Source organism: Mugil cephalus, chromosome 1, assembly GCF_022458985.1.
Source record: "Mugil cephalus isolate CIBA_MC_2020 chromosome 1, CIBA_Mcephalus_1.1, whole genome shotgun sequence".
Classification (NCBI taxonomy): Eukaryota; Metazoa; Chordata; class Actinopteri; order Mugiliformes; family Mugilidae; genus Mugil; species Mugil cephalus.
This window is the reverse complement of record NC_061770.1, coordinates 36,310,253-36,324,444: the sequence shown is the minus strand read 5'-3', so window position 1 is coordinate 36,324,444 and position 14,192 is coordinate 36,310,253. Positions and strand designations below refer to the sequence as shown.

At 45.2% G+C, this 14,192-nt stretch overlaps 1 protein-coding gene across 2 annotated transcripts in view; it reads left to right on the top strand.

Annotated features, from left to right (window-relative positions):
• Positions 1–13,873, top strand: part of serpinh2 (serine (or cysteine) peptidase inhibitor, clade H, member 2) — a 92,306-nt gene extending 78,433 nt beyond the window's left edge. For both annotated transcript variants that reach the window (XM_047578967.1, XM_047579051.1), the window contains exons 3-5: positions 293–385; positions 2,124–2,356; positions 12,716–13,873. In XM_047578967.1, the coding sequence (XP_047434923.1) occupies positions 293–385; positions 2,124–2,356; positions 12,716–13,021 (632 nt within the window). In that variant the 3' untranslated portion in view covers positions 13,022–13,873. The remainder of the gene's footprint in view (positions 1–292; positions 386–2,123; positions 2,357–12,715) is intronic.
• The last annotated feature ends 319 nt before the right edge of the window (positions 13,874–14,192 follow it).

The window sequence follows — 14,192 nt, the reverse complement described above, 5'->3', positions numbered from 1 at the left end:
TACAAGAGTAATTCCACTGCTCTTAGCCCCTCTTAAACTGACAGCTGTCAGGGGGTTAGCGGGGCCGAGTGGGACGCCGATGCAGAGGCCTTAAGGGCTTCGCGGCTGCCGCTCGACACGTTTTGACAACAGCATGCATTTTTAAATGGGCAGCGCACACACGGGTTGATTCAGGAGCTGTGTCAGCTGGTGTCAGAGCGCGTGAGGCCTATAGGTGCTCCACGGACACGGCGTCGTTAAATCTCACGTTGACCCTTTTCGCCCTTTTTTCAATCATTTATTATTTTCTCAGGGCTGTGGGAGAGGGAGTTCAGCGAGGAGAGCGCGGACCGTCGGACCTTCCTGGGGAAGAAATACACCAGAGTGGTGATGCTGCACAGAGCAGGTAAAATAAATAAATAAATAAATAAATAAAAAAACACCCACATGCTGTCGCCGCTGTTCTCCTGCCAGAAAAATAAATGCAGCGAAAAAAAAGGAATCAAACTCCAAAAATGGCTTGAACATCTGTAAGGTCCAATCTGCTCCTCTCTTATTTATCCCTGTGTACCTTATGATTTATGGAGCACCCGTTTCATATTTCATGTGTTGTCTAAAAACAACGAGACAAGAGTGAACTTCTGCTTTGACGGCACTGGAAGTTGGCGAGGTTGTAAAAATGACGCTTAAATGTCGTTTTCCGTCATCTGTGGTCAACCTCTCAATTTACAACTGAAGCTGAACCAACCAGTGACTCTTCAGGTGAATAGGGTCAAATTTTTAACTAATAGGTATCACCATGAAACTTCTCCAGTTGGTTACTTACATGAACACAATATTTTTTTGTATTACAAGTTTTCTGTGAATTTATATTTAAAGATGCAAATGCGGGGTTATCTACTTAAATATGTGCTCATTTGCATATTTCCAGAACAGAAATCTGATTAATGTCTGAAGCGAGGTTCAAAATTCTTGTTTCATTTTGTTAACATATTATATTTCCAGGTATTTACAGGGGGAATCTCTTTTTTATCACTCACATAAATCACATAATACTGTCAACAGTCCGAGAAAATCTAATTTTTTTCCCACGTTTTTTAAGAGTAAAATGTTCTACAAATCAGGCTCTGAATGATATATGAAAAATCCCCTCTGCAAATACCTGCGGAATGTAGTTAGGGATGAATCTGGAAAGTTTGGTGCGTGTTAGAGCTACTGATGTGGAGATTTCTGGCTCAGAGTGGCAGAAAAACTCAGCCTTTAAAGATTCACGTTGCAAAGTCATCTTTATATTTTTTTTATTGGAAACCACTATGAACCAAAACCAAATGTACTGAAATCCTTCAAAACACGTCATATAATCATATCAACACATATACCATCAAAATATCAGTAAATTTACAGTAGGTTCGTTGAAGTGTGCGACATTAATGATGAGTCACTGCTGATCGAGACGATTTACGGCCGGATGAACCCAGACGAGTCTGACTTCCCCTCCCGTCTCCTTCACGCGTCTTTTCTTTGACTTTTCTTGCTAATTTGAGCTGTAATTTTCTTCTGAGAGACGACTTCATTTCTTAAACGTCCCTAACACAGACTGGCAAAATATCTGGTCACGTGACGCCTTTTGAACCAACCATCGCCAATCAGAGTTTAGCATTAGCTCGGCCTTTCTGCTTTCACTGTTGTTTGTCAACACGGTGGATATGACCATATTTGGACCTGACTGACTTTTGCAGGAGAAAAAAACAGCTTCACAACGTTACCTCTTATGCTCCCAGGGGCTCAAACTGCTACAAGCCTGTTCAGAAAGTTAGGAGTAAATCTGAGGCACAACACAGACAAACTGTAGTGAAACGAACCCCTAAATCTGCATTTGACCACTTTTTTTAAAACCAGTTTGATAGAATAAAAAATAATGAAGCAAAATAACAAAAAAAATCTCTGATCTGATTTGCTTTGGTGTCTCGCCTTAAGCAGTCGGCGCCGTGCGACTGCAGCGAAGCAGCTGGAAAGTAAAAGTCTGAGATACGTGCAGACGTTTCAGAAGAGAAACGACTGTAAAAAGCTCTACAAGCGTTACATTACGTCTCCCTTTGACTCTCTCTGTGTCTGCCTCCCTCCGGCTCCTCCTCCTCCCGCAGGCTTGTTCCGTTACCACGAGGACGTGGAGAACATGGTGCAGGTCCTGGAGGCGCCCCTGTGGGCGGGCGGGGCCAGCCTGGTGCTGCTGCTGCCGTTCCACGTGGAGGACCTGTCCCGGCTGGAGAAGCTGCTGACCCTGGAGCGCCTCTCCAAGTGGCTGGAGGGGGCCGGCGTCAGCAGCGTGGCCGTCTCCGTGCCCAGGGCCAACGTCACCAGCGCGCTGAGTCTGCAGGTGGGTACGGGCCGGCGATCGCAACCGGGTGCCGAGTCCTTTACGGTTCACGCCGGCTCACCGTCGCGCCTCCGTTCCGTGGCGATCGCGGGACGTCCGATTCCAGCGGCTCTGATGTTCGTGCTGATGGGAGATCGGCTCGATCGGAGCCGCCCGCGACACGTTTTTTTCATTTCAGGGTCGCGTCACGAAGAAAAAGGCTCTATTTTATCGTTATCCAGATCTTCCAGGTCTTTTCGGTTGTCCCCTCCTTTTTCTTTTTTTTTTTATCCTTTCCCGCTGGATATGCACGCTGGTGGAGCATGTCCGCATTAACTGGGGCTGCTGCATTCATTAGCCGGGGCTTCTCCCCGCGTGCCGCCTCCGGCGAATCCTCGGAGTGAGAGCGCGCTGCCAGGTGCCCCGTCCTCTTCAAATGAAGCCCAGATGAGGCCCACGTCGAGTTTTTTTTTTAGAGTCACCTTAGCTACCCTAGAAACACGCTCCGCTCTGTGTCTGATTTCTATTCATTTCTACTTTGTTCTTCTGCGTTCGTGCCCAGATGAACGATCTGGGGTGATTTATTTATTTATTTTTTCTTTCCCTGTATCTTGATTGTGCTGCGGTGACGCGGTGTCTCGGTGTCTCGGCTCTTTAACGCTGTTGTGGAGTTCTCTCCGTCCATTCATTTCCTGAGCCCCGACTCGCCGTCGTTTTTCACTTCGCCTGATTCGCTCAGTCACACGACGAAGCGGCGCAGTCATCATTCTCACTCCTCCCTTGCTTTCTTCTCTCTTCCCCCGTTTCTATATCTATTATTCTTTATTCCCCGACTGTCTCGGGCCGGCTCCTCTCCCTGAGATTACCCTCTTCGGGAGTCATTTTTCCTCCGTTCGCATGCGGAGGACGTCTTTTTCTTCCCTCCCCACTCGTCTCCATGTCGGCCTGTGTTTCTCACTAGTCCGTTCTTCCCCTTTATTTCTTTTACATGCGTCCTTTTTCCGCCCCTGTGACCCCTGTTTCTCGCACAGTTTTGTGACTTCCTCTTCCTTTTAGTGCTCTCGGTAACTGAGGCGGTAGGGCCGGCCTGCTCCTTCCAGCTCACTGCAGCCCGACATCGGGCGCTTGTAAAGTGTCTCTCCCTTTCCCATTTGTCTCCGTCCCCGTTCTTCTCCCCCAGTGCGATAAGCATCCACATGTAACATATAGCCTCTAAAAGCTTTCTGAGGTGAATCCAACCCCGGCTGCTGGAGCGGTCCGTGACCATGTACCCTCCTCGGAGGCGCCTCCTTTTCCAAGAGCACCAGAGGTTACACCACAGATCAGCTGGTGGTCTAAATCTCTGCCCCTGGTACCCCCGGAGCCAGCAGGTAGCTGGTCTGACTCAGGAGAGAGGAGGCGCCAGGCTGACAGGCAGCAGCTTTACGGCAGCGGATGCTAATGTGGATGTTAGTGTTGGTACAGGCTGAAGCGCTCTCTCTGGTGAACTGCTGACTGTGAGGTTAGAGAAGTGTCACGCCGGCGGAAGACGCTTCTGTGATGCCGGGGTCAAAAGGACGCACGAGGCGTTAGAATCACACAGGATTTCACAACTCGCTGACCGACGTTTTTGCGTTGAGGCGTCGCAGCGGCTGCAGACAAAGTTAACTTTAGTCGGCGTCACATGTCAGACAGACTTCGACTTTATATCACGAGGGAAAGTGGTTGGTCACAGCAGCTCAGATGCACGTAAATATTTTTTTTAAATTAAAAAAAAACAAAAAACACAAGTAACGTCACCACAAAATAATTAAAAAATATAAGATTAAAATGAAATTAAAATAAATTAAAATGAAGTAAAAATTAAAAAAAACACAAGTAACGTCATCACAAAATAATTAAAAAATATAAGATTAAAATTAAATTAAAATAAATTAAAATTAAGTAAAAATTAAAAAAAAACAAAAAACACAAGTATTGTCACCACAAAATAATTAAAAAATATAAGATTAAAATGAAATTAAAATAAATTAAAATGAAGTAAAAATCTAGTCAAAAACAAATTTGTATATGAACAAATATAGGAAACAGAGACAGAAGTAAATAAAATAAAATATATATCCTCCATTATCCTCCCGATTATTATCACCATAGTTATTAATTATTTTGCATATGTCTGTTTGTTTGGTTATTTCTTTCTGTATTATTATGTTAAACAATTCTTAATTATATTACTTTATATATTATACTTTATTATTATATTCATAATTATCGAATGTAACACCATGTATGCTCTATCACACACACACACTTTGTTCACATTTTATTATCTATTTCACATTAAAAAAAAACTATGTATATATATATATACACACACACACACACACATATGAAGGACTAATAATGTGCAATAATTTTCATCACCATAACAATCACTAATATGTTTTTTTTATTTTTATATTTGACTTCTTATAGCTGCTACTAAACTTGTCCGACCATTAAAAGGAACTTCTCGTTGTGGTAACTATAGAAACAGCCTCAGCCGTGTAGGTGTTTCCTTCATGTAGCTTTGCAGGAGCCCAGTCCGGCGGCAGCCATGTTTAAATCCGGTCCGTCATCAGGTCACTTGCAGAGCTTGTGCGTGCGACATCAGAAGTGACCTTTTGACGGAGGAGAAGTTTGCCATTTAAACCGGTAAAAGCTGCGGCTTGAAACAAGGAGCCGCTGCAGGAAATGCTCCGTACCTCAACGCTCTCTGCCAGAAAGAAAGCGAAGAAATTTGTTAGCTTTTCATTTTAACATGTGCGGACTGGATGTCATGAGGTAAAGGAGGAACGGTGGAGCGGTGAAGAAGGAAGTGACATTTAAGACCTCGGCTAGCCGTGAAAAAAAAAAAAAACTAAACTTAGGTTGATCATATAATTGGACATCTGTCATACTCATTGGTGGAGTGAATGGGTGGCAAACTCGTGTCAGTCTGTGCTGAGTGTTACACATTTCTACTCCACTTCCTGCCATTTGGTTTGTCTCTTTCCAGTTTTAAAAGCGGAGGCCTTACAGTACAACAGTACAACCTTTTTATTATTTATTTATTTTTATTTTTAGCTTACGTTAGGTCTTTTCCCAACATGCCTGGATGCGTCTTTGCCAGAATTCCCACAGCAGACACCACCTTCCCTGCTTCTAAAACGAGCTTCGCGTCGATACCCAGGAGTCGGTTGTTGGTTAAATTTGTCGTAGCTGAATGAGAAACAAAAAAAAAAGAAAGGGGAGAGGGAGAGGTTAGTTGAAGCTGACAGATACAGAGGGTACGCCAGTAAAACCCATTTCCCCGGGGCAGGTTACGCTGACTGGAAGCTATTACCACGTCCTCTTCATATGCACATAGTAACCTCATCATGGACTGATGAAATCCTCTTTGCCCTCTTTCTAGTTTAACAAACATCCATGTAGAGCCGCGCTGCCATGTTTTTGTTTTTTTTTTCCTGCTAGCCATGCCCCAAAGAACAAGCTTTTGACATTAACATTGTCAGGACACTCTGGGGGGAGGAGGAGGAGGAGGAGGAGGAGGAGGAGGCGGCTGTAATCTAGAACTAAAGCTGGAAACAACTCCCTTTGACACGGCTACGACTTTGCCAGGGAACGAGCCGAAAAACACGCTGTTGCACAAATCCTCTTTTGTCTCTTCCAGGGAGTTTACCAGACAGGAGAAGAGGGGGAAAGAAAACAGAAAAAAGTCATGTAAATAAACTAAAAGTAGCTCCACAGTTCTCTCATTATGTAACCTAATTATGGATAAGCACATGAGCGTTTTTGGCCGCTGTTTGTCTGACTCTTTGCTCTCTCAAGAAAACCATCCAAGCCCTGAACAAACCCCTCAACCCGCTCCAATCTCTCTACGTCTGTCTGTCCACCCCTTTAGGCCAGTGACAGCATGCCATGTCTATTCTGACAGTCATTTATTTCCCCCCCAAGTCGGGTCAGACGAATAATTGCTCATCACCGTGCATTAATGCTGTTTACCACTCTATCTGTCAGGGCTCGGGACGGACGGACGGCCGTGGACTGCTGAGAGCAGAGGCCCGGCCGCCTTCCGAACAAATGAAGATCACAGTGTAGGGTGTGTTTTGTGTGTGGAAATGAGGGCAAATGAAATCACGCAGCACATCTCGAGTCATGTCGAGTCCCCCCTCTCCGTAAGGGCCTCACGTGTGCTTCTGATACGGTATCGCCGAGCGTCTGCACCTCGGCTCCGCTGACCTGGATACGAGCGACGTTCACCAGGCGTGTGAGCAGGGGTCAGGGGACTATAAATAGCCTCAAAGTTTTTTTTTTTTTTTTTTCTTTGTCTATCCGTCTCCCTATTCGTGGTGTTTTCCGTTTCCTGGTGAACGGCAGACTGTGTCGGGGTCTGCAGCCGGAGACGGAGAACCCTCTTAACAAGCCTGGCCCAGAGGTCACTGAATAAACCACCCTCATCGCTCACCACCACCACCACCACCACCACCCCCCCTCTCCTCCGTCTCTGATCTACTGCTGACCAGCCCACACACACAAACACACACATTTCTCGACACCGATAGCCAAGCCCGAGCTCCGTTCAGGCTGCATCTCCAAACGGTGACTAAGACATATGAGTGTGCACTCAATCATGGCTAATGAGGTCAAAAGGCCATCAAATATTTACAAGAGCACACTCCGCGGTATACAGTGTCGAGGGGGCAGCTGTTTTAACTCAGCTACCATAGCAGCGGCATCATATGAATTAATCAGATGTGTTTCATGGCCATTAGTTAAACATCTCGCTAAAGGCTGAGGTTTTATTTTTTTTTCCCTCTCTCTCTCTTTTTCTGTTTTGTGCTGAAATGGCCTTGTGGAATAAAGAGCTGTTCATGTGTATCCGTGAACGAGTGAATGAGGCGCACAGCGCATTGACTGTGCGAGAGAGGTAAAAGCCCATGTAAATAAGATACAAATAGGAGTATTGCTGATGAGACTCAATAAAGAGGTGGGGAGGCTTTGAAGCCTCAAGAGAGCTGACGATGTGAGAGAAAGGGAAAAGGTTTTTTTTTTTTTTTTTTCTAAAAGCCTGCATTAAACGTGTCCATGAAATGAGCTGTGGTGATGCCAGAGCCACATACTGCATGCTCGAGATCTCCCACGCAGGCAGGATTATAAGGCTGGTGTTAAATTAGGCTGAACATGTTTGTAGTTGTTTAAGGTGAGATTAAAAGAATCGTTTAGCAAGTGTTATTGGTAAGCCGGAGGGAAACATGTAAGTGTAAACTACCGCCATGGACAGAAAAAGGAAAAAAGAAAAATGGCTCAAACCAATGGTGCACTGGGAAAAAAAGAGGAACTAATGGCTGAAGGGAAATGGAAAAATCATGCAGAAAAGTGCATATAAAAATCCAGGTCCAGGCACTCAAATGGGTTTGAAAAGGCCCTTGATGAAGAGGTAGAGTTCACTCGTAGCCAACCCATTATTGCTGATGCGATCAATATCACCCTGAGGAAATTGTGAAATCACATTTACCACAAAATTTCACTTGCACTCAAAAGAAAAAGTTGGTGGTCTCAGCTCTCAAATTTGTCTATCAAACTGTCTAATATTGTGGCATTTTCATTTACTTTAGTTTATATTAAACCTCCTGTGACCCAAGCGTTTGTTTGCATCTTAATTTCTTTAAGATAAGATTAAGATCTTTAGGTATTTGGGTTTAATAAGACCTTTGAAGTATAAAAACACAAAAGAAGTTTTGGAATAAAAATAGGTGGACACGGACTACTTTGCTGTTTTCAAGTCACCAATGTGTACCAAACTATAAAACAGTTTTAATGCAAAAGCAGAATTGGAATCCCAACGTCCTCAAATGTGGACCAGTGAATCTGTTAAATTTTCATGCCACATCAAACTAGAAAAGTTAATAAGCACAAATAAACAAGTGTATTGACCCTTCACTAGCAGTACATGGCGGACAACAGGTCTAAATGAAGCAGAATAAGCTACTACAAACCTCAAAAAACATAATGTCCCCATATGAGGACGCCGGGTCTCTGGAGGTTAATGCATAAAAAAAAAAAAAAAAAAAAAAAAAGGAAAGAGAGATGTGATGCAACTACGTTCCTCATCCAGAACTGAACTGAGGGAGGTTGTGGTTAGGTACAAGCTGTAACCATTACACCTCTGTCGTGCCAACATGTTTGATATTTACAGTTGAAACTGAGGCCATTGACATCATATCGTGTACTTTGGAAGGTAGTTAGAATCCCACAAGATCGTACGACCACAGAGGGATCCATCTTGCCATGTTTCAAGCCATGTGCTTGTGTTTATAAAACATAGATAACCAGTTGGCGTTGAGTAAAGAACTAAATAAATATCTTAATGAATGAGCCGCCTGACATAAAACGAGTGTAGGCATTTTGCTAATTGGCTAATCATTTCACAGATTTTCATCAAAAATGACAAACAGTCCCCAGTGCCAGCTTCTTATTTGAGAAGATTTGTGCTTCCCCGTGTCTTGGGATTTGCACTGTTATTGTAACACAAAGTACGCCGTCTGAACGACAATATTTCACAGCTTTCTGACATCCCATAGCCCTAATAATCAGTCAGCCAATAATGAAAATGATGGTGAGCTTCAGCCCTGAGTTAAACGACTGCCAGGGACCTCGGTTCCATTTGTGTTGCAAGCCTTGTGCAACACAAATGAGTTCACGCAAGTTTATTTATTAAACTGAGCATAACAACTCCTGTAAAAATCTGGGACTGTTTGACATTAGTGATGGATGAGTGAAGTGTGGGCGGTAGAAGCAGTGTCAAATGACACAAGCGCAGAGTCAGCTTAAGTGAAGGCCATGTGCAGGTCATTTTAGCAACAAAAAGATCAAACTCTTTGGATAGTAGCCCTTACTCATAGATCCTTTGGGCACTCTGTCTTGAGGTGCTGCCAGCTAACTCTGACAGACCTCTTAACACCACTACTCCTTCAGGACCGACGGCTGAGGAATCGTAGAAAGAGGTCATCACAATGGTACTGAGGTTTATTGTGTTATTTAGGTCTTGGTCAGGGCCACTGAAGTCCACCTCTAGGTCTGTTTCAACCAAACTGAATGTTTTTTTCCTCTTTTCCTTGAATTTAAACCACTAACTATAGCAATAACTAGCAACGGATGCTATTTTTGATGGATGTCAATGGACGCCAGTGTTTTGTTTTGGACTGGAATTCACATTTCTTTCGTTTAGTTCAATGTACCCATTTGGAGTTTGTATTGGTTGTGCTGCAGCTCCTCAAACAACAATGTGCAAATGGCAGACATAAAGCATCACTAAGAAAAATAAGAAAAAAAACAAAGCAGACACAATCACATGGGATTTCATGAATTTTCTACTTGCACTCTTACTTTTAAGTTGAGCCATCTCTCTGTGTCCTTATGTTGTATTTTAATCATCCTTACGTCTTTTCTTAGGATTTCTTCTGCGCAGCGTTGCATTTTCCTTTCTTCTCATCTTACTCTTTCGCCGTCGTCATTAAAGCTGCTCTGCCTTTTTAAAAATCATCCGCAATGACTCCTCACAGTTGAAGCTGTAACATGTCCTCGCTGCCATAACCCGTCCTCATGAACCCCCCCAGCCCCAACAACCTACTTAGCGGTCTCAACCACTGAGGTGAAATAATGTGTTGCTGAGAGCTGCACGCCTGAGGGTTGATGCCATGCTACCTTAGGCATGGTTAGACTGCAACGCTGTGGGCCAAGTAAGATCCCCCCTTCACCCCCACCCTCCATACACACACACATACGTAGAGGAAACCACCAGCTGACAATGCCCGTGGCTCCACCTCGCAGACAAATAGCTCGTTGATGCGGTGCGTGAGGCATCAGCAGTCCGCCCGTTGCTGTTCCATCTAAGATTCATGTGGTGCGTCAGAGAGAAAGGGCAGCCAAAGAGCACCTCCCCGAGGTTTCTTTCCCCATATAATGCAGTGGCACACCTCTGCGGTGCTCAAGCCCTCCTTGGGCTCCTCTGACATCCCTTGTCTCTTTCCTATCATACTGCCACAGGGTTGCACCTGGGTCCCTCCATTTCTACTCTTTTATGCTTTTTTTTTTTTTTTTGCCTTGACAAGCAGAGCAGTCAGAGAGAGAAAAGACTTGTTGTGCTTTTCGAATACAGGAACTTTTGTCGTACATTTACAAAACCGTACCCCTTCATTGTACGTTTGAGGAACTAAGATCTCCTTTAAGACTATATTTATCTCCAACTTCAGAGTAGCACAAGAAGAAGTGTTTGTGTGTTGGCTCGTTTTTAGCCATTGCTTACATGTAGAGACAAGTGAATGGTTAGGGTTCCTCAAGCCCAGGAGTGAAGCCTTAGCTTTAGTGAGTTGAAATGTTGGAGCCTAGATGTTGATGCTGGTGCAGATGTGAACCAAGAACAGTTTGGTCACGTGATCCTGGTTTGTACTGTTCATTATAGTATCTGAAAACTATCCAAGTAAACAGGATAGTTTTGGAGAGGTGAGAAGAAAGGGGTTAGGGTTGGGGATGGGTTAGTGGATAGTCAAGTTAGGGTTGGTGATGGGTTTAGTGTTAGTGGGTAGTTAGGTTAGGGTTGGGGATGGGTTTAGGGTCAGCAGATAGGGTTAGGGTTGGGGCTGTGGATAGATTTAGGGTCGAGAGGTCCAGGTTAGGGTTGGGGATGGGTTTAGGGTTAATGGATAGGGGTAAGTGTTAGTTGATAGGTCCAGGTTAGGGTTGGGGATAGGCTACGGTTGGGGATGGGTTTAGGGTTAGTGGATAGTCAGGTTAGGGTTGGCGATGGGTTTAGGGTCAGCAGATAGGGTTAGGGATTGGGTTGTGGATAGATTTAGTATGAGTGGATAGGTCTAGGTTAGGGTTGGGGATGGGTTAAGGGTTAGTGGATAGTCAGGTTAGAGTTGGGGATGGGTTTAGCTTCAGGATTATGTGGGGATTTTCTGTGTTTTTCTGTTTTATTTTTCTAAAAACAAAGCTAATTCAAATATGCTTATCTCTCCTCCAAGGATCTTCAGCAGTTCTTAATGACTGAGTGGGCGCTTGGTTGTTTTTATTTGCAAATCTGTTCGTGGCGCCCACCTGAAACTCACACGACTAAGGTCTTGTAACAACCAGATATTCACCCGTAAATGCAAGAAATGTCCAGTCGCCTTTTGTCGTAGCTTTGTTGTCTGTATATACCAACATCCTGAAACGACCCGAGAATCTTCACAGACACACTTTCCTTTTTTTATCGCCAGCCAAAAAAACAAACCTTGAAACGACCGACGATGGAAAAGTTCTGTCCGTCGAAAAAAAAAAAAAAAACAGAATAGAAGAAAAGGAAGACAGTCATATCGTGGTAGCGAGTGGAAGAAAAGTGGAGGAATAATGGATGAGGACAATACAAGTGCATTAGAGCAGGAGGCGCTGTGTGTCTCTGTGGTGGTGCTGCAGGAGCTTTACATGAAAACACTGGGAACGGGAGTGGCAGGTGACTACCACTGTATATGCATTACTACTTACTCGATGTTTAGACAGAAGCTGACACGATACTTTTAGGCTAAGCAGACTTGTGCTTCTGACGTCCAAGCACGCTGAGCTATAAGAGTGTGGTTTTTAAACAGGAGTTAAAATCGGTGAGGCAGCATGTGCAGAAAGTTGAATCCGAATGATTTACTGTTGTTGTCTGCCACTAAAAAGACGTTTCCAGTGAAGAGTTTAGTCAGCTAAAGTTTAAACAATGCTACAAAACAACACTGTCACCCGCCCGTCCTCGTATTCCGGCCACATCCACACACATTCACACCCACACACATGCTCTCATCTGGCCCCTGGAGAAGCCTGTCACTGTGAGTGGCCCTCTGCCATGGGAGGATAAACTACCTGTCATGACGACGACTTTCTGTGGAATTCATATCAGAGCCAAAACAAAGGAGGTGCCGAGGTCACGGGGCATCACTCTTAAATTATTCATCCTCTGCTTCCTCCTTCCGTCTCCTCCCTGCCTGTCGCCCACTTTGTTCTGCCAGCTCACAACAAGGGCAACTGTCAGCCTCCATCCCGTCTCGAATTTTTGGGTACACACAGTAAATAAACATACTGGTATTTTTATTATTATTTTTTTTCCTTTTGGGGGGGTACGTTTGCCTAAATCGTGCGGCGAGGCTGGAGAAGGGCAGCGTTTGCCGGCAACTTCTGAATGTCATCATGAAATTTTAAAATATGCTTTCCCTCCTACTTGTTGTTCGGTCTCCTCGCGTGCATAATTGATCAGCGTCCCGGCAGCTGCTCGGCCGCGTACGCTCGCAAATTTTTTCCGCAACAGAAAGGAAAGTCCTCAAATCGCCTCGCTCTTCTCTGTGCTCTTCCCATTTCCAGAAGCAGCTGTCCGCTCTGGGACTGAGCGACGCCTGGGACCAGAAGGCGGCGGATTTCTCCGGGGTGTCGGACAAGGGCGGGGGGAAGCTGCACCTGGGTGGCGTCCTGCACTGGGCGTCCCTGGAGCTGGCGGCCCAGGCGGGGAAAGGGGACGCGGACCTGGAGGAGGAGCACGTGCAGGACGCCAAGCTCTTCTACGGCGACCACCCCTTCGTCTTCTTCGTCAGGGACGACGCCACCGGGGCCCTGCTGCTGATGGGGGCTCTGGACCACGCGGAGGGGGAGGCTTTACATGACGAACTGTAGCGTCCGTCCTTCCCTCCTTCTCGTCTCTTTCCCCTCTCGGAGACGACACAGCGGCTCCTCAGTCGAGACATTGTCATTCAGCGTAGCACACTATCACATCAGACCACGGCTGGCTGTCATGCATTGACACCGCGTAGTCGCACACTGTGACTGACACCGACACCGACACTTACACACTCGCTTGTGTGCACAGCAGCACCTACATGGCACATATAAGTGAAAATACTGTACAAGACATTACTCGCGGTGACGGATGCAGCTAAAACTTTTGAGAGGCTCCCTTGTCTTTTTTTTTTTTTATTTTTACACTCACCCACGACACACATTGAAGGCCTCGGTGATCAAGTCGACACAGAATGACAAACACAGAGCGCGCCGACGAACGCGCTGACACCGGCCTCGACAGAGAACTCGAGCAAACGGAGGCCGGCGGCGGCGCTCGGCGTGGCCGCGGCCCGAGCGCTGACGGGCTCCCCTGGGCTACATCTGAGGAAGACTGATGGATCAGGCAAGTGCTTATTGATGAGCCAGCTTAATGCTAATGACTGTGATGCGTTACGGCGCTTGTCAACAACGCGAAGGGGACGGGGGAACCTTTTAATCTCTTAATGCCATCGGGGGATCGATGACACCATTATGCCGCTGGAAGCAAACATGACTGACACGGCTCGACTTACATGTAACAGCCTGGTAGGGGTTAGAGGCGCTACAGGAACTTGATTTCCATTTGTATATTGGGAGTTTTTTTTTATTGTACTATAATGAGGGATGAGGGTGCTTTTTGCTTCTATTCACTTGCGGATACAAGAAATCAAACATTTCCTATTAATAAATAATGCGTGCGAATCGCCACTGCTCAGTCTTTCTTTGACAGGACTGATAGAAGCTTTTTTTTTTTTGTGTACTTCTACCCTGAATTGACCTGTCTGTCTGACACCAAACCTCAAGGGTGTGTGGAAGTAGATGTAAAGCCTCGAACCAGCATCGGTTATCGGATGTTAGCGACAGCAGTCAATAGCCACAGGTGAAAGGGGTGAACGGAGTTTTAGCGTTTTGATATTTCAAAAGATTTATTTAAATCTGGAGTCTTCAATGTTTTTTTCAGGCCCAGGACCCCAAACTGATGAGAGATTACCTACCTACTATATATGTTCTATATTAAACTAGTGCT